This window comes from Urocitellus parryii, chromosome 1 (assembly GCF_045843805.1).
Source record: "Urocitellus parryii isolate mUroPar1 chromosome 1, mUroPar1.hap1, whole genome shotgun sequence".
Taxonomy (NCBI): domain Eukaryota; kingdom Metazoa; phylum Chordata; class Mammalia; order Rodentia; family Sciuridae; genus Urocitellus; species Urocitellus parryii.
In genome coordinates, this window is record NC_135531.1 from 283,243,594 (window position 1) to 283,268,923 (window position 25,330).

The 25,330-nt window shown below is 63.9% G+C and overlaps 1 protein-coding gene across 1 annotated transcript in view; it reads right to left on the bottom strand.

The window, feature by feature from the left end:
• The window catches only part of Kif1a (kinesin family member 1A), a 63,837-nt gene that overhangs the window by 22,794 nt on the left and 15,713 nt on the right, over positions 1-25,330 (bottom strand). Inside the window, 18 exon segments of the mRNA XM_077795294.1 lie at positions 639-810; positions 905-1,043; positions 1,882-1,967; positions 7,568-7,686; positions 12,453-12,594; positions 12,597-12,727; positions 13,408-13,545; positions 15,052-15,230; positions 15,541-15,689; positions 16,415-16,508; positions 16,615-16,687; positions 16,758-16,938; positions 18,826-18,909; positions 19,744-19,850; positions 20,202-20,281; positions 22,046-22,121; positions 22,498-22,577; positions 23,630-23,763. Coding sequence (XP_077651420.1) covers positions 639-810; positions 905-1,043; positions 1,882-1,967; positions 7,568-7,686; positions 12,453-12,594; positions 12,597-12,727; positions 13,408-13,545; positions 15,052-15,230; positions 15,541-15,689; positions 16,415-16,508; positions 16,615-16,687; positions 16,758-16,938; positions 18,826-18,909; positions 19,744-19,850; positions 20,202-20,281; positions 22,046-22,121; positions 22,498-22,577; positions 23,630-23,763 — 2,164 coding nt within the window.

Below are 25,330 nucleotides of genomic sequence, written 5' to 3' on the forward strand. Positions count from 1 at the left end.
AGCCTGGGGGCAGAGGGCGGGGCAGTCTGGGGGGCAGAGGGCGGGGCAGTCTGGGGGGCAGAGGGCGGGGCAGCCTGGGGGCAGAGGGCGGGGCAGCCTGGGGACAGAGGGCGGGGCAGCCTGGGGACAGAGGGCGGGGCAGTCTGGGGACAGAGGGCGGGGCAGTCTGGGGGGCAGAGGGCGGGGAAGTCTGGGGACAGAGGGCGGGGCAGTCTGGGGACAGAGGGTGGGGCAGTCTGGGGGGCAGAGGGCGGGGAAGTCTGGGGACAGAGGGCGGGGCAGTCTGGGGGGCAGAGGGCGGGGAAGTCTGGGGACAGAGGGCGGGGCAGTCTGGGGGGCAGAGGGCGGGGAAGTCTGGGGACAGAGGGCGGGGCAGTCTGGGGGGCAGAGGGCGGGGAAGTCTGGGGACAGAGGGCGGGGAAGTCTGGGGACAGAGGGCGGGGCAGTCTGGGGGGCAGAGGGCGGGGAAGTCTGGGGACAGAGGGCGGGGCAGCCTGGGGACAGAGGGTGGGGCAGTCTGGGGACAGAGGGCCGGGCAGCCTGGGTGGGGGGCAGAGGGCGGGGCAGCCTGGGGACAGAGGGCAGGACAGCTAGGGGGCAGAGGGCAGGGCAGCCTGGGGACAGAGGGCAGGGCTCACTTAAACTGGCAGAAGATGTCTGCGTATTCGGCAGAGATGCTGGAGGCCTGCAGGACGGTCACACGGAAGGTGAAGGTGCTGCCCAGGCGGAGGTGGTCCAGGGCAGTGTCCAGGGGCCCATCCAGGACGGCTTTCTCAGGGCTGTCCAGCAGGAGACCTTCTGGGGGCACTGCTGCTGGGAGTCGGGGGAGCAACAGGGTCTCCAGGCTGTTCTGCGGCCACATGGCGGGGCTGGCAGCCAGGCTTGGTACCCCTGGGGGACCTACCTGAGCAGGTATTGTTGTTCACCTCGTCGGCCGAGGGCCCTGTGTCTGCGCCCTGGCCCTGGCCCTCCACAATGCGCAGCTCTTCCTGAGAGGTCCCCGAGCGAGCCATCCCCACCCCGGGGCAGGACTCAGACTGAAACTGTGCAGGGTGCAGAGTCAGAGACGGGAGCTGGGAGCTGGCCAGGTGGGCCATCCCGGCCCATCACACCCCACAGGAGGGTGTGCAGCCCTGGGCCAGGGCCTGCAGGGACCTGAGCTCCAGACCTGCCCCTGCTGCAGACCCAGACCGCTGGCCACAGCCTGTCCCCCCTGCTGTGAGTGGCCACCCTTGAGGGCAAGAACAGGAGGCGGGCTTTGGGAAATGGGGAAGGAAGCATCCTCTTGCAGCCGGGGCCCTCCCATGGGCAGGACACAGGTAACCACCCGATCCTGGGCATTCCTGGCACTGACACCCCTCTAAGAGGGGGAAGCAATAGGGTCACGTGCACCCTTCTCAGGGTGCGGAATTGTGAGGCTCCTGGTGACAGGTAGCTAGGTGGGCACAGGCTAGAAGAATGTCTAAGGAAAAGACAAAGCCCTGAGCCTGGTCATCACAAGGACTGTCCCCTCCTCTCTCTCTACAGAGGGCAGAAGAGGGTGCCTTGGATCTGCTCCCTCTCTGAGGCTGGAGGTAGTGGCCTCTGTGGGGCCCCCCTCATTCTTCAGGTTAGGGTTGGGGAGGCAGGTGAGGGGCAGTGGGAAACCCAGTGTGCCACTCAAGAGAGGGACACTGGGCTGTCTTCCCGAAGCTCGTCCCCACCCCCACTCTGTGCTCGGCTGTACAAGACCCAGGGGGGGCCAGAAGCTAGGAAGGGGCACTGCAGGTCGTAGAAAGCAAGAGACAGGACAGGCCGGTGCCTGGGACGGGAGCAGAGCACCAGGAAGACCCAGGGGTTGGGCCGTGTCCCCAGCTGTGTGAGGAGAGCAGTGCCCGGTACCTTCTCGAAATGCTGGTCGTCAAAGGAGATCTTAGCGGTTCCTGACTGGCGGACACCAGAGCCGTAATCAGGGGCCTCTTCGTCAGCTGCAAGAGGAGCCAAGGAGGTGTCTGGGTCCAGCTGGTCCCCACGGTGGGCACAGCCAGACAGAGGGCCTGCGGCCAGACTCACTGCTCTAGGGACAGCCCACGTCACCAACCACAGTTCAGTAACAACCAGGGTACACTGACCAGGAGCTGCCCCAGAATCCCACATGTGGCTGTGTCCCTTCACCACAAACGACATTGTCAAAACCTGACCATGGCCCCATCCAGATGCCAGGTAGGATCATGCCACCACTCCTGCAAGCCACCCATAGCAGCCGTCCGGACCCTCAGAGGCCCCACCCAATTCCCAAAACCCTGACCTGGCTCCTGATGGCCTCCAGACCCCAAGGCAGCTGACTGCCCCAGGCCCCATAACCTCCCTCAGTCCAGTTCAGGCCCAGGGGACTATCATGGTGCCCCCCTCTCCATCGCTGGCCCCAAGCCGCACAGCTCTGTTCTGCCATGGCCAGGGCACAGTGGGGCTCAGCAGATAGGCTGACCTTTGCCATAGCTGCAGGGGGTGGGGCCCAGTGACTTCTGTGCCCGCCACGTCAGGCACCTGCCTTCATCAGTGCCCGCAGCCGCACATAAGCCAATATCAGGCATCACTCAGAATACAGTGAGCCCGCGGTAGGGCCTTCTGCACAGGTCAGGACCCTGTTTCAGCCTCGTTTCCCGAGTGTGACCTGGAGACAGACCTGGGCCCAAGGCACCCTAACCTTCCTCACACTCTTTCCTTATCCGAGAAGTGGGGAAGCCCCTAGGTGAAGGGTGATGGCCCAGAGGTGACCCTTCTCTCAGAGATAAAGCTCTGGGCTCAGGTCCTTCACCAACTTCCACCAAGGGCAGGCAGGACAACAGTGGCCCCCCACTGAGTGGGCCAGCCCCATGGCCTCTGGTATGGCCCCATCTCAGCAGGTGACAGAGGCAGGAAGTAGCCAGCATGGCTGTGCTCAGTAAGGACAGGAACTAGTGGGGCAGATGCGATGGAGGCCTGGGGGGATGGGAGCAGCTTCTACGGGGCAAGGGGTGGCCCTGGACACTCCAACATCCCTGACCCAGGGGGTGGTGCCAACACGGCACTTTCCTACAGAGGGGCCTGGCAAGAGGGGGACCTGTTTTCTGGCCCCTCCCTGCACTCCAGGCTTGCCCCCTGGGTCCTGAAGTTTCAGTACCGTGGGTCACCGTGAGAGCCTTGCCTTTATGTAACAATAGTGGGGTTCTGGGCTAGTAAGAGGTACTGGGGGAGCACTTAGATGCTACTAGATGTTACTGTTAATAGGGCTAGATTATCAGTCACGTTAACACACAAGGTGGAAGAGATATAGGGCCAGGAGACTAGACATCTGAGTGCGGTTGAAACTTCCGAGGGCAAAGGATATGAGCACCTGGGGAGGTGAGCACCTGGGGGAACTGAGCACCTAGGAGACCTGGGTGGGAGAGCACCTGGGGAGGTGAGCATCTGGCAGAGGTGAGTACCTGGGGGGTGAGCACCTGGGGAGGTGAGCATCTAGGAGACCTGGGTGGGAGAGCACCTGGGGAAGGTGAGCATCTGGCAGAGGTGAGTACCTGGGGGGTGAGCACCTGGGGGAACTAAGCACCTAGGAGACCTGGGTGGGAGAGCACCTGGGAAGGTGAGCATCTGGCAGAGGTGAGCACCTGGGGAGGTGAGCACCTAGGAGACCTGGGTGGGAGAGCACCTGGGGAGGTGAGCATCTGGCAGAGGTGAGTACCTGGGGGGTGAGCACCTGGGGAGGTGAGCATCTGGCAGAGGTGAGCACCTGGGGAGGTGAGCACCTAGGAGACCTGGGTGGGAGAGCACCTGGGGAGGTGAGCATCTGGCAGAGGTGAGTACCTGGGGGGTGAGCACCTGGGGAGGTGAGCACCTAGGAGACCTGGGTGGGAGAGCACCTGGGGAGGTGAGCATCTGGCAGAGGTGAGTACCTGGGGGGTGAGCACCTGGGGAGGTGAGCACCTAGGAGACCTGGGTGGGAGAGCACCTGGGGAGGTGAGCATCTGGCAGAGGTGAGTACCTGGGGAGGTGAGCACCTGGGGGAACTGAGCACCTAGGAGACCTGGGTGGGAGAGCACCTGGGGAGGTGAGCATCTGGCAGAGGTGAGTACCTGGGGAGGTGAGCACCTGGGGGAACTGAGCACCTAGGAGACCTGGGTGGGAGAGCACCTGGGGAGGTGAGCATCTGGCAGAGGTGAGTACCTGGGGGGTGAGCACCTGGGGAGGTGAGCACCTAGGAGACCTGGGTGGGAGAGCACCTGGGGAGGTGAGCATCTGGCAGAGGTGAGGACCTGGGGGGTGAGCACCTGGGGAGGGGAGCACCTAGGAGACCTGGGTGGGAGAGCACCTGGGAGGTGAGCATCTGGCAGAGGTGAGTACCTGGGGAGTGAGCACCTGGGGGAACTGAGCACCTAGGAGACCTGGGTAGGAGAGAACCTGGGAGGTGAGCATCTGGCAGAGGTGATTACCTGGGGGGTGAGCACCTGGGGGAACTAAGCACCTAGGAGACCTGGGTGGGAGAGCACCTGGGAAGGTGAGCATCTGGCAGAGGTGAGTACCTGGGGGGTGAGCACCTGGGGAGGTGAGCATCTGGCAGAGGTGAGTACCTGGGGAGTGAGCACCTGGGGGAACTGAGCACCTAGGAGACCTGGGTAGGAGAGAACCTGGGAGGTGAGCATCTGGCAGAGGTGATTACCTGGGGGGTGAGCACCTAGGAGACCTGGGTGGGAGAGCACCTGGGAAGGTGAGCATCTGGCAGAGGTGAGTACCTGGGGGGTGAGCACCTGGGGAGGTGAGCATCTAGGAGACCTGGGTGGGAGAGCACCTGGGGAGGTGAGCATCTGGCAGAGGTGAGGACCTGGGGGGTGAGCACCTGGGGGAACTAAGCACCTAGGAGACCTGGGTGGGAGAGCACCTGGGAAGGTGAGCATCTGGCAGAGGTGAGCACCTGGGGAGGTGAGCACCTAGGAGACCTGGGTGGGAGAGCACCTGGGGAGGTGAGCATCTGGCAGAGGTGAGTACCTGGGGGGTGAGCACCTGGGGAACTGAGCACCTAGGAGACCTGGGTGGGAGAGCACCTGGGAGGTGAGCATCTGGCAGAGGTGAGTACCTGGGGAGTGAGCACCTGGGGGAACTGAGCACCTAGGAGACCTGGGTGGGAGAGCACCTGGGGAGGTGAGCATCTGGCAGAGGTGAGTACCTGGGAGGTAAGCACCTGGGGAGGTGAGCACCTAGGAGACCTGGGTGGGAGAGCACCTGGGAAGGTGAGCATCTGGCAGAGGTGAGTACCTGGGAGGTGAGCACCTGGGGAGGTGAGCACCTAGGAGACCTGGGTAGGAGAGCACCTGGGAAGGTGAGCATCTGGCAGAGGTGAGTACCTGGGAGGTGAGCACCTGGGGGAAATGAGCACCTGGGGAGAAAAGCACCTGAGGAGGTAAATACCTGGAGAGATGAGCACCCAGAGAGGTGAGCAACTAGGGAAGTGAGCACCCAGAGAATTCAGCATCTGGGGAGATGAGCACCTAGGGTAGATGAGCATTTGGGGAGATGAGGATCAAGTGGAAATGAATATTTGGGGAGATGAGCACCTCGGGAGGTGAGCACCTGGGGAGGTGAGCACCTGAGGAGGTAAGCACTGAAGGAGATGAGCATCTGGGGAAGTGAGTACCTGGGGGAGGTGAGCACCTGAAGAGATGAGCACCTGGGGAGGTGAGCACCTCGGGAGATGAGCATTTGGGGAGATGAGCACCTGGGGATATGAGCACCTGGGGAGGTGAGCATGGAGATGAGCACCTTGGGAGGTGAGCACTTGGGGAGATAAGCACCTGGAGAGGTAAGCACTGAAGGAGATGAGCACCTGGGGAAGTGAGCCCCTGGGGAGGTTAGCACCTGGAGAGGTGAGCATTTGGGGAGGTGAGCCCCTGGGGAGGTGAGCATTTGAGGAGATGAGTACCTGGGGGAGGTGAGCACCTGAAGAGATGAGCACCTGGGGAGGTGAGCACCTGGGGATATGAGTACCTGGGGAGGTGAGCATGGAGATGAGCACCTGGGGAGGTGAGCACCTGTGGGAGGTGAGCACTTGGGGAGGTGAGCATGAGGAGATGAGTACCTGGGGAGGTGAGCACCTGGGGAGATGAGCACCTGGGGTGGTGAGCACCTGGGGATATGAGCACCTGGGGGAGATGAGCACCTGGGGAGATTAGCACCTGGGGAGGTGAGCCCCTGGGGGAGGTGAGCCCCTGGGGAGGTGAGCCCCTGGGGAGGTAAGCACTGAAGGAGATGAGCATCTGGGGAGGTGAGCACCTGGGGGAGGTGAGCCCCTGGGGAGGTGAGCACCTGGGGATATGAGTACCTGGGGAGGTGAGCATGGAGATGAGCACCTAGGGAGGTGAGCACCTGGGGGAGGTGAGCACTTGGGGAGGTAAGCACTGAAGGAGATGAGCATCTGGGGAGGTGAGCACCTGGGGGAGGTGAGCCCCTGGGGAGGTGAGCACCTGGGGATATGAGCACCTGGGGTGGTGAGCACCTGGGGATATGAGCACCTGGGGGAGATTAGCACCTGGGGAGATTAGCACCTGGGGAGGTGAGCCCCTGGGGAGGTGAGCCCCTGGGGAGGTAAGCACTGAAGGAGATGAGCATCTGGGGAGGTGAGCACCTGGGGGAGGTGAGCCCCTGGGGAGGTGAGCACCTGGGGATATGAGTACCTGGGGAGGTGAGCATGGAGATGAGCACCTAGGAGGTGAGCACCTGGGGGAGGTGAGCACTTGGGGAGGTGAGCATTTGAGGAGATGAGTACCTGGGGAGGTGAGCACCTGGGGATATGAGCACCTGGGGAGGTAAGCAGCTGAGAGGTGAGCTGAGAGATGCCTTTGTCGGCCCACTGCCTCCCCAGGGTTCCCTGTGGGATGAGGTCCACACTGCAGGACTGGAAGGTGCCATGGGTGGGGCCCGAGCAGTCCCCTGTGCGCGCTGAGAAGGCAGCCGGGAACCACCATCACACCTGGCACGTCTGACCTGAAGGCCCCTGGCCAGCCACACTTTACCCACGTCCTCGCCTGGTCTGGCAACATTCTCAGGTGGGATGCGTTGAAACCTGGCCCCATCTACAAGGAAGCCGCCAGGGCCCAGAGCTTCCGTGGCTGGCCAGTGGGAAGGTCTTGCCCCTGAGGGTGAGGGACTTGCCTTTTCAGGCCCACATGAGGGAGGGTCTGAGGGGCGGGGATCTAGGAGAGGCAGAGGTGGGCAGGGGCTCTGTTTGCAGGCCCTCCTTGTGGTTGTGAAGCCTGTGGGTGGGTGGGGTGGGCTGGCTGCAGGGAGGGGGCCAAGGGTCTCTGGGTCCCTCTGGGCCGCCTGATGGGGCAGGCTCAGGCCTCCCTGGGCTTAGCCCAAATCCCTGGTCAGCAGAGGGGAGTCTAGGAGGTCAGAGCCAAGAGCTGGGCCCAGGGGAGCTTCAGGCCCCACCAGTGGGCAGCCCAGGGGAGGCTGGTCCTTGCCAACACCATGCCCACAGGCCGGTCTCCGCCCTCAGCGTCTGCGGCACAGGCAGAGCCGGCCCGGGCTCTGGGCCCAGTGTGCCGCCCACACGCACCTGAGATGGCCTGGACGGCCACGCGGAGGAAGCCCTTCACCTCGCCCTTCTCGCTCACGATGGCCACGCGGTGCACCAGAGGCACCGGGTACAGCAGGTTGCTCAGGTAGACGAAGGCCCTGGGGAGCAGAGGCCGCAATCAGGGGCCACCCCCCATGCTCTGAGTGGCAGCAGTGACAGCACGGCCGAGGACAACATGACAAGAAGCTGCAAAGCAGAGCCAAGCCGCGGGGCAGCCAGGGTGTGGGAGCGAGGCGCTGGGCAGGGGTCGTGGGGTCTGCAGTGCTGATGAGACAGGAGAGGCACGAGGGGGCCAGGGAGTGGACCTCGGTGAGCAGAGGGCACAGCCCAGCAGAGCCCAGGTGTGGCCGTCCGAGAAGACAACAGGTGAGGGGGGGTTTCAGCCTGCTTCAAGGACTGGAGGACCTGGTGGGCCAGGCTGCGCTGCACCCGACCTGCAGCTGCTATGATGTCCCTTCCCTGGCCAGCCCTGCTGCTCACGGGCCCAGCCTGAGCCCCTCCCATCAATGCAGCCTGTGGTGGGTGAGAGCTACTCAGAGTCAGCCAGTGCCCAGGGTGGCTGGCCAGTGCCCTGAGGACACCCCCAGACCCACGGCACAACCCCACCTGACCCGTTAGTGACCCAGAGCTCCAAGAGCCTCTGTTCCCAGCCAGCAGTTAGCTGCCCCAGCTGGTGCCAGGACTGACCTGGGCAGAGGACATGGTCACTGGGGTGGCTTCTGCATGCCCTGAACTGGCCAACATGCAGGGTCACAAGGGCAGCCAGGATAGAGAAGACCTGGAGGACCCTGTGCCACCCAGCCAGGTGGGCAGGCTGCTATGGAGAACGCCCCCACTGTTCAGGGGCCCCTCCTGGATGGAGCACCCTTCTAGGAATGGGGTCATCCTCCTGGGAACAGGAGCACCTCCTGGGTGGAGCACCCTCCCAGGGAGCACCTCCTGGGTGGAGCACCATCCTAGGAAGAGGAGCACCTCCTGGGTGGGACACCCTCCTAGGAACAGGAGCACCTCCTGGGTGGAGCACCCTCCTAGGAACAGGAGCATCTCCTGGGTGGGACACCCTCCCAGGAACCGGAGCACCTCCTGGGTGGAGCACCCTCCTAGCAACAGGAGCATCTCCTGGGTGGAGCACCCTCCTAGGAACAGGAGCACCTCCTGGGTGGGACACCCTCCTAGGAACAGGAGCACCTCCTGGGTGGAGCACCCTCCTAGCAACAGGAGCATCTCCTGGGTGGAGCACCCTCCTAGCAACAGGAGGGGCATCCTCCTAGGAATGGGAGCACCTCCTGGGGGCACTCCAGGGAGTCACCTTGATGAGGAAGGGCCACCTGGTGAGTCACACTGGGGTGAGAACAATCAGCTCAGCTCTGCTTTTAGCCCAGAACCTACCCACTCAGCCGCCTGCCCTCCTTTCCAGGTAGAGCCGACTGGGCATCCAGAAGAGGAGTGGGGAGGTCCTGGTGGCACCGGCTCAGGATTTGGACATTGGGGGGGCTCACAGGAACCTGCCTGAAAACCACTGCAGCCTCCTGGGCTGGCGGGGGGGAGGGGGTCTGCTGCGTGTCAACCTGTTGGCTCAGGTTCCCAGAAGTCACATGGGGGCCCTTTAAGTCCCCTGGGCATAAATCAAAGACCCAAGGAATAACGGCCCCAGAAGGTCTCTGAAGCACAGGGCAAACACCCTAAGAGCAGGTAGGATGCTGGAGAGCTGGCTCCCACACAGCAGCGCGTCCCCCTGGCTCCCTCTAGGGGCACCAAAGTAGAGCTGGCAGGCCTGACTGTGGATGTGGCGCCAGGGCTGTGACTGCAGGTCCCCGACTCCAGGTCCCCCAGCTCCCTACTCGGTCAGCACAGCCAGATCCTTGGCCTTTCAGAACCCGCTCCGTCTCTGGAGAGGGCCCAACATGGCAGCACCCACCACCGTCCTCATGCGAGATGCAGCCACACCATGCCCCCGAGGGAGGGGCTGTGGGGTAGAGCCTGTAGGGACCTCTTGGCTGGAGGCCCAGAGGTTACTCATCAAAGGGCCACTGGGATCTGTGGCCAAAGCCTCCCTCTTCTCTAGCCCTTGACCCGTTCTGGACATTCTGAGGGGTACCCTGGCAGAAGTCTGAGGACCCAGTGACAGCTCCGGTGTCAGTGTTGGAGAAGGCAAAGGGGCATCTGTGGCTCTTCCCTCCAACCCACAGACCCCTGCCAGTCCACCTGGAGATGGTGATAGACCCACTCAGACCCCTAGTGGCATTAACCACCCCCAGTGGCAGCACCAGCCTTGAGGGGCCACAAATTGAGTCTTGAAGACCCCTGTCCCTGCTCCCATGGGGACCCCATCCAGGCCATGCACCCAGAGTTTGAGCAATGGGACCAGGTGGTGCCGGACTCCAGGGACCCACGTCTGGGGCCTTGGGCTTCTGTCCAGCAGGGACTGTTCTCCAGGCCTGGTCTCATCAGCCCTCCTGGTGCCAGGCAACCCAACAGTAGTGCCAGGTACTCTGGGGACCAGACAACTGCCCCAGTCCTGACCCTGACAGCACGGCTCTGCTACACCCCCCTGCACAGCCGGCTGCCCTCAGGGCCTGGAGACACCACCCACAGGTATACTGGCCCGGTGGGCTGAGGGGTCTGGCACAGAGCCCTTGGAGTGGGTGCTGAGGGGGCCCGGGGTGCACAGAGCTGACACTGCCTCTCGCTGGCTCAGCATTATCACCTAGTGCTGGATACTGCCCTGGAGCCTGGGCTCGTCCCCCTCCCCCAGCACTGCCCAGGAACTAGGCTGCAGTGCCCTAGTTCCCCTGTCTGCAGTGCCATCTTACCCACTGTCTGTGTCCCCCTCTCCTGGAGGCACCTAGTCCTCCGGGGGAAGCAGAGGCCTCAGGCCCACTTCCTCAGCCTGGACTGTGGACAACAACACAATGGCTTCCCCAGGTCACTGGGCAGTACAACCTCCACAGGCAGAGCCCCCAGGGACCTGACCCTGGACATGGGGAGAGGCCCCTGGCTCTGTCAAGAGCACCTTGAAGCAGACTGAAACGGAGAGGAGAGGCGGGGAGGGAGGAGGGAGCCGAGTGGCGAGCGGAGGGAGGAGGCAGCGCTAACCACAGATTGGTGAGGTGCAAGACGCATGCTGGGACCCAGGGACGCCTTTCCATAGGGGACCAGAGTGGGCCACCCAATTTTGCTTAAGCTTTGGAGAGAGAGCCAGCAGCTACCAGAAGGATAAAAGGAAAATCAACGGTGGGGTCCTTCCCAGGGCTGGGCCTGCTTAGCTGCTGAGCGGGAGAAGCCAATTCTTGCCAAACCAAAAGATCAGGATGATTCCAAATGAAGCCTGTGGCGACCTCCCGTGACACCGGGGGCCAGGCCTCTCAAGGACAACTTTTGTTCCGTTTGGCAGTTTTGTCAAATCTCAAATCCACAAGAGGGGAAAAACGTTGGAAGGACCCAGCTCTTTTCTGCTGAGACTGCAGGGCCCACACCCCATTTCTCCCCTATTCTTGTCCCTGCACGCCCTGACCCCTGGCTACCTGACACCCGGAGCCACTCCCCAACCCCAGCAGGAGCTGAGGTCTGGCCCTAGAGCCTGGGGCTTGGCGAGGGGAACCTGCCTGGAGTCGGCCGGGCCCAGCAGAGTGAGGTCCAGGCTCGGACATCTGGGGGACATCACCTACTTGTGTCTGGCTCATCTCCTGATGCCAGCCTGGTGACAGCCAGGGAAAACCCATCAGAGCAAGTCCATGGCATGCGCCATGGGGACCGGCTGCCTTCACAGGGGAGGGGGCTTTCCTGCCATCTCCTCCACCTGGGAGCCCAGCCAATCTCCTGATCTGCAGGGGCTGCCCCCAGCCTGCGGGTCAAGTTTTCTTCTGGAAATGCCTGGCCCCAGGAAACCATCTAACTTCAAGAAAAGTTGCTGAAGCTGACGGACACCTTTTCGTGTGGGAGCACTTTGTTCCCATCAGGAGCCGAGCGTCTGACAGCGGCACTAGGCTGCTGGACCTGCCTTCTCCTGTCTCCATCCCTCCATGAGAACAGAAGGAACAGTGGGTGCCAGGTCCACCTGCAGGCGGGTCCTCTGCCCCAGGTCTCGGCTTCCCCACAGCCTCTGTTCCACCTCCTGACCTTGGCCACTCCTACACCTGGGGGCCGTTAACGACCAGCTCCTGCTGCAAAGGGCAGGTGCCCAGAGGGCCCTGGGCCACGGGTCCATCTCTCCCCGTGACCTCCTGGGAGAACACCCTCACCTCTGCCAGGCCCCTCATGGGGGGCAGTAGAGGGGCTCTTGCCTGCCCTAGGCTGGCCCCCAAGTCCTGCTCCTTTCCCCAGAACAGAGTGGCGCTGGATGCACACAGGGAACTGCCTTCTCTTTGGAGGGACTGAAGCCGCCGCGGTGGGATGAGCTGGCTCCACTGGGGGTGCCCCTTCCTCACCTCTCACCCCTCCACTGGGGGTGCTCCTTCCTCACCTCTCACCCCAGTCCTTGCACAGAGATAGGGTAGAACCTGGGCACCAGGGCCAGAGCCACGGCCAGGTCCCAGGTTTCCTGCAGCCTCCATAGAAGCAGTTCCACCTACAGGATCCAGTGCCATGGGCCGGTGGCCACGCTGCGCTCCAGGGCTGCTTCTTCCCTAGCTGGACCCCGACCCTATACCACTAGGCCAGAGCATTCATCTCCAGGAGGGGAGTGCCCACGGGGCCGCCACGGGAGCCCCAGCTCCCTCAGGCCCTGCCTCGGAAGGCCAGCCCCTCAGCCTGCCTTGGCTGGGGGGGTCCGGGGTCACACCCTGACGCCTGATCGTGCCCACAGCAGTGCTCCTGTGCAAAAGAGCTGGTTCCTCCCCAGCATGCTCTGCTCGGCCTCACCAACCTTCCTACTAAACTGAACAGGGGGGGCCGGTCGTAAAACGGGTCCCGGCCGTCGCACAGCGAGTGCTCCGGAAAGACGTCGTCCTCCAGGTCCTCCTCCTCCTCCTCCTCCTCCTCCTCCTCCTCCTCCTCCTCCTCCCCACGCTCTGCTCCTCGGCAGGCTCGGTGGCGTCGGAGTCGGGGCTCGAGAAGGTGGGGGAGGGGGTGAGACCAGCCATGCGCTCGCTCATGCATGTGTTGAGAAGAGGGTAGCTGTTGCAGCCAGAGATGACTGGACTGAGGTTAGTACGACAAGACAGAGAGAGGTTAAGACCAGCTACCCGCGGGAGGCGGCGGCCGGGGCACGCTTCTGTGTGAACCCCACCCAGCACACACACCACCGAGAATGCGCTTTAAAGACAGGAGGACCAGAATCCCACCCCAGCCCAGGCTTGGAGCCAACCACGCGTGTGGTCAGCTGGAAGGCTCCAGAAGGTTCTGGAAGGCACCAATGGTGTGATGGAGAACAGGGGTCCTAGCCAGGCATCCCCAAGGCCATCGAGAAGACCTCAGAATGCCACTGTTGTGTGGGGTCAGAGGCTGGGCACAGACCCCAGACCAGAGACCAGGAAGGAGGTGGTGGCCTCTACGGCTTCTAGGGCTTGGGGCACAGCCCTGCCTCTGTGTTCCCACCCCAAAGGACACCTGCCCAAGGCCCCAGCTGCTGGGGAGTCACACAGAGTGGGCAGGGTGGCAATGGTGAGACCCATCTCATGCCCTGAGGTTGCGGCCCACAGGTGTGTGGTGAGGAGTGGCGGGCGGGGGACAGGGGCCTGGGTGGGGCAGGACAAGGCGGAGCAGAGCTCCTTCCTTGTGTCAGGGCCAGGACCAGCGGGGTCCAGGCCTGGGGGCAGGCCGCTCTTCCCACTGCCCTCTCGCTATCACATGCTGTGCCAGGGCAAGGAGGAGGCGCCCACCTGCCCACCAGCCGGAACCAGGGGAAGCGGTCATAGAAGGGGTCTCCACCGGTCACCACGTTGTCGCAGTCCTCCACCACGCTGGAGGGCACCTCCGCGGCCCTGTCGTACATCTCGCGCATCAGGTCCAGGCGCTGCCTGTGGGGCACAGCACACTGTGTGGGCCCGGGCCAGCCACCGTGGGCCTGGCACAGAAACCCCCCCAGACCCTCGGAACTGGCCAGTCGGGAGACGCACTTGCAGTTAGACAGGCAGACTCACCTCCTGAGCCCACAAGCCTGCAGCTGGCCTGAGGGGTGCAGGGACCCCCATAGGCAGCGGCTGGAGGAGAGGCGCCAGCAAAGCTCAGAAACAGAGCCCAAAGGTCCAGAAGGCGGGAGGGGAGGCAGGGACGGGGCAGGGAAGACTAAGAAAATGTCTTGGAAATCGTGCTCAGGTGAGCTCAGTGTTGGGCAGAGCCCAGGGCTCAGTGCTCAGGACCCACCCACTCCCAGGGGACACCCCTGCCTGGGGCAGGCACCCTGAGCATGGAGCCCAGAGGTCTGCAGGGTGCTCATGTGTGGACCCCTGTGTGTGTGTGTGTGGTGTGTGTGTCTGCCAGGGTGCATGGGAGTGTGCCAGATTGTGTATCTACCATTGTGTGTGTGCAGTGTGTACCAGTGCATGTGCTGATGTGTGTACGTGTGTCTACCAGTGTATCAGAGTATGAGTACTGGTGCATCTACCCGTGTGTGTGTCTACCAGAGTCTACCACTGTCTGTACGTGTCTTGTGTGTGTGGACCAGTGTGCGTATCAGTGTGTGTGCCTGTGTCCACTGTTGAATGTGTGTACACGTGTGTGTGAGCTACACAGAGAGGAGAGTGTGGATCCCATGATTGGTCTTCCATGTTCTGATGTTGGGACACTTTGGGGACTTTCTGGTGGGGACAGCCCTCTGCCACCTCCCACCCTGAGCCTAGCGGTTCCTGGAGCCCACCTGTCATACACCAATGAATGACTCGGAGTGCCCCTGACCTCCTCCCTCCCTGGTTTCCCACATGCAAGCCAACATTCCCTTTGTCCCACGTCACCAGGCCAGGAGGCGGTCAGAAGCTCTGGCCTTCCTGCTTTGGCCAGCCCTGGTGCCTCCCCCCTTGCCCTGGGTCCCCTCCTAGCAGCTGCAGGGACATTCTGCTCTGCCTTCAATGGCATCTGCCCCCACGCGGTCACCTTTCATAGACTAAGAACAAGCACAAAGCACAGTGGGTCCGCAGGCCAGGGAAGCCGAGCCACAGGGCCAGCGGCTCCTCAGTGGTGCAGCTGCTGTGGGAGGGTGCAAGGGAGGAGCCAGGAGCCCAGTCCCCTCCTGCTGCCCCCGAGCTCCTGGCTCTGGGGACGCTGATTCCACCCTCCAGGCCTGGCTGTGCCCATCCAGTGCCCTGCTGCCCACAGGACCTCCAGGGGCATGACCCTTCCCTCCCTTCCAGAAGGACCATCTTGGCGTCTGTGGGCCTCAGTCTCCCTCCTCTTACTTCTGAGGTCTGACCACAGCCCTGGATTACAGGAGACCCCCTGTGTGCCCTGTGCGAAGGTCGAGCCTGGCCCTGGTTCTGTCCTGGGGGAGGGCCCGCCCCACTGTCCACTCCACTGCCCACCAGCCACACCTGAGCTTCTCCAGCGTCCAGTAGTGGGTGGCCCCATTCTTCTGGTCCTGCACTTCCACGGCCACTATCGTGCGGGGGAAGGGCCGAGTCTCCCGGTCTCTGGCAGCCTCTGGGGGCAGCAGGTCTGGTGGCAGTGGGGAGTAGAGGGTATCCGTGAGGAGGACAAACTGGAACTGGACCTGTGGAAGATGGCCTATCGTCAGTCCCTGGTGAGTGGAACCAGGTCCCCAGTGGGGCTTCCTGCCGACCTCAGAGCCTTTGACTGGTGCCCATGGGCACTGAGCCTTCCAGCCACACTGCAGAGGTCCTGCTCCCCGAGTCCCCTCCTGGCCAACACCTTCCCTGAGCAGAAAGGGCAAGCTGTCCATCTCAGCCAGTCCCAGAACCTCCTTCTGCTGCCCACTCTGGGGCCAAGGTCAGGCAGGGCCCTGCTGTCCACCTTGGGCTGAGAGGGACAGGACGGGCATGGCCAGCAGAGTGAGCACCCACCTTTTTCTTGAGCTCGACGCTGATGGCATTGGCCTCCTTGAGGAAGATGGCATTGCCCCACAGCAGGTCCCGCAGGGACGTGAACTGGTACCACTTCCACTTCCGGAAGGCCCACAGGGCCAGCTCACACTCGCGCTCTGTCCACTGCACTGTGGAGGAGGCCACAAGGTTGTCAGAGACGGGCAGCTATGTTGTCCACTATGCTCAACCTTTAGGAGGTCCAGGCAGCAGGGTCATGCTGTGGGAGCACAGGCTGGCTCTGGGCCCAGCGTGCACAGAAAGGTTACCCCCTCCAGAGGTGCAAGGGCAGGCTGGCCTGGTGGGGGACTGGGAGGCCCCAGGTTTTGCAGCTCTGGTCAGCCCCTCCCACTCAGGGCCTGGGCCTGGGGCTCCATGCTCGGGACCCTATTTTAAAGAGAATGAAGAAGCTGGTGGAAAGCTCTGCAAGTGAGCCATGTAGACGCCCAGGTGCCCAAGATAAAGGGCAGTGGTCCCGAGCACCAGGCTGAGGTGGGGCTGGGGGAGTCTGCCAGTGGTAGCCAACAGGCCACGCAGGCCAGCAGTGGGGGACGGGGCCCCAGGAGAGGAGGCAGGAGAGCAGGCCAGATGCACCCAGAGCAGGGCTCCAGGCCCCCCAGGGAAAGGGCGTCCTTGGGAGAGGGACACAGTGGCCCTTGATCTCCACAGGTCACATGGTGAGGCACATGCCAAGCACTTGCCACCTCAGCCCTGGCCACCCGTCCACACCCTCATGTGTGTGCACGGCCGTGCTGGCCTGCTGCTGCTCGGCCTCCAGAGCCCCATCTCCACCTGCTCCCTGGCCCAGGAGGCCTCCCCCTGGGGCAACAGGCCGCCTCCCCACTCAGGCCCTCACCTTCGTCCTCCGGCTCCTCCTCCTCCTCGTTCACCTCTGGGTAGTACCTGGAGTCCATCTGCTTCTGCAGGGCCTCCAGCTTGCTCTCGTAGTCCTGCAGAGAGAGGCCAAGGCTTGGGCTCACAGGGAGACAGGTGGCCCTGGCACAGAGGAGGCGGGGCAGACAGAGAGGGCAGGGAGAGAGGGCCCCGGGTCCTTACCAGCCTCTGCTGCTCCAGCAGGTAGGTGGCCTCCTCCCGCTCCCGGCGGTACTGGTCTTCCAGCTCCTGGAGCCTGCAAGGGGGCAGCAGGTAAGCGCAGGAGGCCCACAGGCGCGGCGGGCAGCGGCCTGCCCCAGGCTCACCTCTGCTCCATCTCCTGCTTCATGTCAATGCCCTGCTTCTCCAGCAGCTCACGCTGGGCAAAGGCCCAGTCCACAGGCTCCGCCGGCGTCTCCGCACAGGGCGTGCGCTCCCGCTCCTGGCGGGCCTGCTCCGGGTGGTTGAACCGGAACACGTGGCTCTTACCCATGATGATGCGGTTTCCTGGGGGACAGAGGCAAGGCTGGCCTCAGTGGCCATGAGAGAGAGGGAGACGAAGGAAGGGGGTGCAGGTACTTCCTCTGTCCGGCCCTCCCAGCTCTCCAGGGAGGCCCCTCTCCTCCTCAGCCTCTTCCTTCTCTCCCAGATCCAACCCCTGAGTCGCTCCCTGCTCAGCAGCTGTGGTCTGCTGCGACCTCCAGTGTCCCTGTAGAGTGTGGCAGTCACCACTCTGGTCCCCCTCCCCCGAGCGCTCGGCCAGGGCGTTCCCTGATGTGCAGGGGCTGTGGGTCCACAGGGCCTTCTCCCCTTCACTCCCTCTGGACAGGAAGGGCTAGGGCAGGGCTGCCAGGCCCAGGGTGGGAAGGCCACAGATGCTGGTCCTTGGGGCAGCCAGAGTGTCAGGAGGGAGCGCCGGAGGCTGACCTTGGTCCAGGCCTGCCACCCAACCCCAGTGCTGGACCCCTCTCAGGACCCACGCATCTACAGGGCCCCTGGGGCAGTGCCTGCTGATTTTGGACAGTCCTGCCTGTGTGGCCCCTTTGAAGCCCTCACTTCCCCTGCTCTGCCCTCACCTGAGCCCCAGTGTTTGCAGGAAGTCCCCTCAGTCCTGCTCAGCCCCTAGCCCGGCCACCCTCACCCAGTCACTGCCCCGGCCTCCCTGTGCTCAGCTCACACACTGGGTGGGCACCCAGGTCTCCCCTGGGCGGGCCCAGAACCTGCCCCAGGCTCCTGGGCAACAGAACACACCCTGAAATGACCGAGAACAGTAGCAGCCGTCTGTCTAGACTGCCCACCCCAGGTGATGAGCCTCCATGGCCTCAGGGTATTCTGGTGTCCCTCCAAAGTGCCCTCAGGGTCCCAAAGGCAGGATTTTGGAGTTCTGAAGACTCCTAGACAAGGAGGCCCTCAGGGTGAAGGCAGGCTGGGTCACCTCCCACCTCCCTACCCCTGGGGTGGACAGAGGGACCTCCTCATTCCCAGCCAGAGCTCATTCCTGGCCAAGGTTGATGGATGGTCAGTTTAACATGTCAGCTTGGCCAGGTTACAGCATCCAGTGATCCCACCAAGCACTGTCTAGGTGTGGCTGTGGAGGTGGTCCCGGACATGTGGTCAACATCAGCAACCAGCTGACCATATGTGAAAAGAGAGTTCCTCTACGGTGCGGGGGCCTCCATCAATCAGTGGAAGGCCCTAGGAGTGAACAGAGGAAGGAAGTTCTACCTGCGGATGGTGAGTCTTCTCCCGCCCAGGAGCTTCGGGCCTGCTGCCTGCCTGGGGCTTGGACCCTCCCTGGCCTATAGTCTGCCACTCACCTAGGCCATGTATCCCTCAGCCAAGCTCTGGCCCTGGCTGCCTCTGCACCCTGCTCTGCTTTCTCCAGACTGACCCCAGGCAAAAGCCAGATGGCACTTCCTGTCCAACTCCCCTAAAGAAGGGAATTTCTGCCACGTGCACCTGGGTTTACACCAGGGGCACCAGGATGCTCACATCTGGACAACAGGCCAACCCCACACCAACTGACCACGCTGCCCTCCAGCCCTCTCTCCCAGCCCAGCCCACCAAGTGTCCATCCTGAGCCCGGGGAGGAGCCTCTTCTGGAACGGGTCCCACCTTGGCTTCCCAAGCAGCCCCAGCCCACTGTGGGGTCTCCGTGTGCAGCCCGGGCTCTCTGCTCAGGCCTGGGGTCCTGGTGCTCAGGCCCAGTGCCTGGTGGGGCGTGGGGAGGCTCACAAGCTAGTCAGGAGCCCACAGCCTGCAGAGCTGCCACCCACGGGGCATGGGCTATGCCCACAGGGGGCTTCACACGGAGAAGGGGTGACTTGGGCATGGGGATCGGGGCTTCCCCTGATGCCCTGTCCACTCCGTGATCCCTCTTGCCCTTGGCCATACCTGACCGCAGGATGCTGGGCTCAGTGACTTTCTTGCCATTGACGTATGTGTCTGCCCCCTCACAGGGCTCCAGGGTCACCACGGCTACAAGACAGAGGCAAAGTCAGCTTAGAGGGACGGTCACTTCAGCAGCTCAGCCTGCCTGACCCTGCGCAGGAGGTGGGTTCTCTGCTCATTCAGTAGAGGAGGAAAGTGACCTCTAAGAGGGGGCTGTGGGTGTTCAAGACGGGGCTGGCGAGGCCATGCAGGGCTCCAAGCCAGGGCCCTGCCCAGGTCTCCAGGTGGGTAATGGGTAACTGGCTGACTCTCCCCAGGGCACCCCAGAGTCCTCTGCCTTCACCCCACCCGAACTGGAGAGGACAGACGCTTTGGGGACAGTCAGGGAGAGCTGACTGTCATCAACATTGCTCGAGGACACGAAGCACCATCCTCCTGAGCTGGCCAAGGGGACAGTGAGCTCCACTCGCAGATCTGCAGGCCAGAGGCTGGTCAGACTCCCATTGGGAGCTGCCCTGACTGCCACAATGCAGCAGGCCCCCAGAGATGGGCAACGCCACCTTCTGGAAGGCGGCCGCTAGACAGGCAATAGGCAGATGGCCGCTCCACAGCCAGCAGGAAGCAGGTCCCCAGACAGCCCTCCAGCCTGGACTGGGCTCTCCTCCTGGCTCGCTGTCCTGCCGCCAGAACACCCCCACGCTCCCAGACACATTGCCAACCTCCCACGTCCCACCCCTCGTCTTCCAAGACACTGGGCTCCCTGGAGCACCCCTGGCCATGGGAGGCACCAGGCCCTCCCTCAGGACCCAAGGGAGTTGTCCCCAAGCTGTCCTCTGCCCTAATGCATGGCTTCGGCTCCTCTAAGAGACCCCTCCGGGGCCTGGTCAGCAGCACGGGGCCAGAGGGGTGGGGAGCACACACCTTCACTGCCTCCCCTGGAGTCGCTCCGGAAGACACAGTGCTCCTCCTTGATGAAGTGCCCGCTCAGGACAATGTCCTGCCTCCTCTCGGCATCCTCCCTGCCCACTCTGGGGGGGGGCAAGAGGACCATTGGCAGCATAGACAGGTCCAGCACACCCATGAGGGCACCCACTGGCCCACCTGTGCCCACAGGCAGCCTTGGGGAGGCCCAGCTGGGATCTTTAGGGAAATGCCCCAGAAGGGCATTGTGAGGGTGCTGGGCAGTGAGGGGAGAGAGGACCCCAGTGCAGCCCAGCCCTGGGATCCACAGCCCAGAGCAGACACAGGGTCACTTCAGAAGCAAGCATGGGCAGCAGTATTGCTAGAGCAGGTGACCAACTGGATGGCCCTGTGTGGGGTAGCACAGGCTTGTAGGAACAGGGAGTCCCCCACGCCCAGCCCACCCTGCCAGTGCCCACCTGGTGATGCCGTCCTTGATGTAGTACAGGAGGCACTCGGACATCAGCGGGTCCTCGTTCAGGTTCACAAGGTGAGGAGTCTGGGGGCAGGAGATGGGATGGCCACCTCTCCCAGGGCCACTGGCCACCCCACCCAAGCCTCCCCAGGCCCAGACCCCGGCAGCCCCAGCCTGGCAGACGAGACAGGAGAGCAGGAGAGGCAGGAAGGTCTCAACGGCAGAGCTCCTGCAGGACGCCGGGACCCTTCCCCATCTGCCACTCAGCGGGTCAGAAAACCAGGACTGGCCCTCGGGACCAGGAAGCACAGAGGTTGTGAAGGACGTCCCCCGGAGCCACGGGGGTGTGGAGGCCAGCTCCCCTACCCCAGGCCCACCAAATCCAGCCCAGGCCCAAGGTGACGCACCCCCCTACCAGGCCTGTCCCCACGGCCTTCTGCCCCAGGCCCACCCCATCAGCCCCTGCAGGCCTCACCCACTGTGGCCCTGGACTGGCCTCACTGCCTCCCCACTCACCCAGGGTCTCCCTGGGCCCCCGCCCTCCCTGAGCTCAGGAAGGGCATCACCCAGCTGTGTCCTAGGGGAAGTCCAGCAACAGGGCAGAGGCCCGGGCTGGCCCTGCTCCCTGTGTCCCACAGGGACCCCAAGCTGTCAATCCCAGGGCAGGCAGGAGAGACCTGGCCACCAGTCATGGGACCAACATCAGGCTGTCCCCTTCCCTGAGTGGATGCGGGTCCTAGGGAGGGCCAAGGGACACCAGATTCCCAGGGACGCCTAGCTTCTCGTGTGGGGTCCCTGGCGGTCCCACTCCTGAGCAGTGCACACACCCAGGGACATCAACAAAGCCGAGGACTCCAGGTGCCTAGTCTCCCAAGGGAGTGCCCAACCTCCGGGCTCCCAACAGCCTCAGGACAATTTGCTCCAGACAAGAGCAGAGCCTGCTCAGGAGGTGTGTGGAGTCCAGCCCCATCGGGGCACCGCTGGGCCCTGTCTGCAGTTCCTCCCAGGCACTCCTGCCCCTGGACCTTAGTACATGCTGCTGCCCTGGCCAGGTCTCGACCCTGCCCAGCCCCCTGGCTGGTGCCTCCACCAGGCACCTGGCACATGCGGGCAGCGTCAAGCCTGGCTAGGCCTGGCAGAGACACAGGTGCAGCACAGCTGGGTCCCGCCTGCTGCCTAGGGGCAGACCAGACTCTGGCTGGGGGTGTGTGAGATGCACAGGCTCAACACCATCTGGGAAATGCGCCCGCACGTTGGTCATAGAGCCTGAGGTAGGTGGCCTGGTGGCCTGGCCAGGGCCCGCAGGATGCCCTGCACTGGCCTCTTCCCAAGGCCTGCTCACACTCCATGAGCTCACAGTGCAGGATCATCCCCAAAGGGTCCAGTCCAAGAAGGCCAGTGCCCAGGGAGGCCACCCTGAAAGTGCCCAGTACCTTGTTGCTCAGATGGGCAGGCTGCAAGTCCCACCTCCCCCAGGGCAGCCCTTCCTCAGCCTGGAGGTGGACTGTCCTCCTGGACCCCTGACCACCCTGCTGCCCACAGGCTGCCTTTCCAGTCTGGGGCCCAGGGGGACAAGGGCTAGGGGCTCCTGGGAGAGGCCCGGGCTCCAGGCTAGGGCTGGGCCCACGTGTCTCAGGTGGCAGCCCGGGCCTGGTTTCCCTTGCCTGTCCCCAGGGGACCTAGTCCTTACCACAGGCAACTGGACACCTATCTCATGTCCCAAAGCCACGAGGACTCCCCACGGGAAGGGGAGTCTGGCTGTGATTCAACAGCCACCCTGATGCCTGGCCAGACCCCCGCCTGCTCCCCTCCTCCCAGGAGCCCCCCAGACCTGGGCCCAGCTCCTACCTTTTTGGGAGAGAACACACCCAAGGTGCCACCGTCCTCCCTCATGGCCACACCCATCTCAGCCAGCAGTGCTTCCCTGGGGGACAGAGCTGGGGTCAGCAGGAGCTGCAGGGGACTTCCAGGACTGGCCTCAGCCTGCCTGACCAACTGACCCAGAGCCACCCAGTTGCTCCCAGGCCTTATCCTGTCTGGTCAGTGAATTAGGCGTCCACTGGTGAGACCTTTTGTACCATGCTCCCTCAGGGGTCCTGTCTGCCAGGCCTCTATGGCCAGTGGCCAGCACCACCAGAGCTGGGGTCACTGGTCAAAGGTAGGTACCAGGTTTGTCTTGGGCTGGGGTGCGGCCACCCCCAGGCCCAGGCGCCCAGTGCTGGTGGCCGGGGCTTGTGTGTGTCCTGCCTGGGCCACAGACTCCCGGGCTGTGCCCTGGCCGCAGTGTCCCCATCTCTCACCTCTCCATCCGAATCGCCTCCGTCCGCCGCAGCTTCTCCTCCCAGGTCTCGTTGAGCTCCGCGATGATCTTCTCTGTCTCCTGCGGAGCAGAGGGAGCAGGGTGAGGTCCTGCAGGCAGCGGCCAAGAGGGCAGGGAGGGCCCAGGACCGGATCCAAAGGTCCAGGTGGGGACCCAGGGACACGAGGCTTTCCTCTGGGTACAGCCGGGAGAATGGGGAGGTGACGTGAAACAGGAGGAAGCCAGCCTGGTGTCCCAGAGGGCTCCGTGGCAGCTCTGAGCAGGGTCCCGTCCAGAACACAGAGCCCCACCGGCACCTGGGGTGTCCCTCCCACACACAGCTCAGGGCCCTCCAAGCCCCAAGAAGGCCAGGCACACCCCGGGGGCCCCACGCTCCTGGTACACACTCGGCCTCTCCCATCAGCCTCGCCTGGGCCACGTGCCTGGTCCCCTCAGCCCCGGTCTGGCCCACTCCCTGCACAGCTCGGCACCACAGGCCCGGTGACCGGTGACCAAGGAGCCCGGGCATGAAGTGCTGCAGGCACAGTGCCTGTGGCTGGGGTGCACGCGAGGCACCCGGAGGCACGGGGCAGCCCAGAAGGGGCTCAAAGCCTGCCCGCCACGCGGCCTTCCCTCCTGTGAGTGTGGCTCACGGGACGCAGGCGGGACTGCCACCACCTGCCGAGACCACCAGGGGCCGGCACTGCGCCACCCAGCTCCCCACCAGGCGCCGGCTCATGCCATCAGATGCAGCGAGTTCTGCCCAGTGCCCCACGCCCAGGGCTTCCCTCCCCGCTGGCAGCCAGGCCACAGGCCACCTGACATCACCCCTGGGTCCTTCACGGCACTTTCTGTCCAGAGCTCATCTGCACACTGGCCAAACCTTGTGCAGCCCAAGGATGCCCGGACACACCACCGGCGGGCAGGGAACAGGCCACAGTTGACCTAGGTGGGCGTCCGGAATCTGCTGCTGCAGAGCTTGCCTGTCAGGAGGCACTGTGCCGGGGGGTGGGGGGGGCAGGGCTGGGCCCACACCCAGGGTGCAGACCTGTCGCCTCTCCGCACTCACCTGGGCCCTGCAGCCTGTGTCCGCCGCCCGCCCCCTGGGGCCCTCATTCCAGCCTGTCCCTCACCTTCAGTCTTTCAATGGCCTCCTCGCTGCCCGGGGCAAACAAGATGCGCTCATGGAGGCTGGACACGGAGGCGGCACGGCTGGACAGAGCCGAGAGCGAGGATGAGGGGCTCATGCCCACCAGGGCGTTGGTCACTGTGGAGAGATTGTCAGGGGCCTGACTCAGCTCGGCCCTGCCACGGTTATTGTTCTCAAGGTCCGACACATCTAGGGCAGGAGGGGAAGGCGAGGGGACAGACAGAGGGGAGGGAGAGAAAAGAGAGACGCAGTTGGGACAGAGCCAGAGGACAGACACCACGGCACGGCCAGGCAGTCCCCCAGGACAAGCACACGCAGGCCTCCCGGAGCCCTCTCCTGCTCGGCTGCGGTGGCACAGGCAGGCCCCTGTGTGGCCACGGAGCTCTCCCGGGCAGCAGCGCCCACGCCCCTCTGTACTCGGCTGAGCTCCCCACCACCTCCCTGTTCCTGGGCCCTCTGTGCTCCACGCACCTGTATCCAGGGCCTGCGAGGGCACCTCGCAGCCTGTGCAGCCAGGGCCGGAGCTCCTGAGCCCACTGGGCCCGTCTGCCCTGCACCCAGGACCCTGAGCTCATCCTCACCCTCTGTAGGTGGGCCACCCACCCTCACCCCAACCCCTCCTGGGCCACCACACACCCCAGCTACAGGGCCAGGGGGCACCAACTGTCCAGTCCTGCTGAACACACCTGGAAGAGGGGGTGAGCAGGAAGCCCTCCTGGGGGAGCCCCCTGCTCCTCCACCACCCCAGGGCTCAACTGCCCCAAAGCCCAGGAGTTGGGCTGTGACACCCTAGAGGGGGATGCCCGGGCCCCCCAGCAGAAGCACACACAGCAGAGCAGCGGCCAGCACAGGGCAGCACTGTGGGAGAGCACCAGAGACTGGGCCTTCTGCCCCGGGGTCAGGGAGAAGCCAGGTCAGGACCAGAGGAGACAGGCTGGTCAGGACCGGGTGGCACCTGCCAGCACCTGCCAGCCACTCAGAGCCAGCACTTCCCTCCCAGGGCCTGGGGTCGGGCAGCTGGAGCCACAGCAGGGGGAGGTGGGCCTGAACCAGGACAGCTTGGGACGAGCCCTCGGCCCGCCTGGCCCTGGCGCACGGGAGCTCAGGGGCTAGAGGGTCTGCCTTGGCCACTTGGGCCTGAGAAGGCCTGGGCGGCAGCCCACTTCCAGCTGCCTCGGTTTCAGGGGGGTGAGGAGACCAGGAATGCGCCCGGGGAGGCGGAGCAGGGAGGGGCTCCTCCGCCTGCGGGGACCTGCCCTCCCAGCCCGTGCTGCCCTGTGCCCCCGCGGCCGGGCTGGAAGCGGACAAGCAGAGCAGCGCTGGGAATACACACATTTGGGTCCTCCGGGCACAGTGTTGGCTACAGGGGAGGGCAGGCGTGGGGGAGGAAAGACAGAGAAACACAAGAGCAGGTTGGTCTCCAGAGGGCCAGCTCGCCCGCTCGAGGGTGGGCAGGCGGCAGCACGCAGGCAGCAGAGGTCTTCAGAGTGGGCACACAGGTGGGCAGCACCGGGGCCTGCCGGGCTTTCAGGAAACCATCTCTGGCCTGCTTGGGCCAGCTTCAAACCCAAACCATGCACCTCCATCCAGGCCAAGAACCTCAGCCCTTGCCCAGAGCCTCCACCAAGGGCCTCCCACCCAGAGGCAGTCTGGGAACGCTGAGCAGGCGGGGGATTCAGCAGGT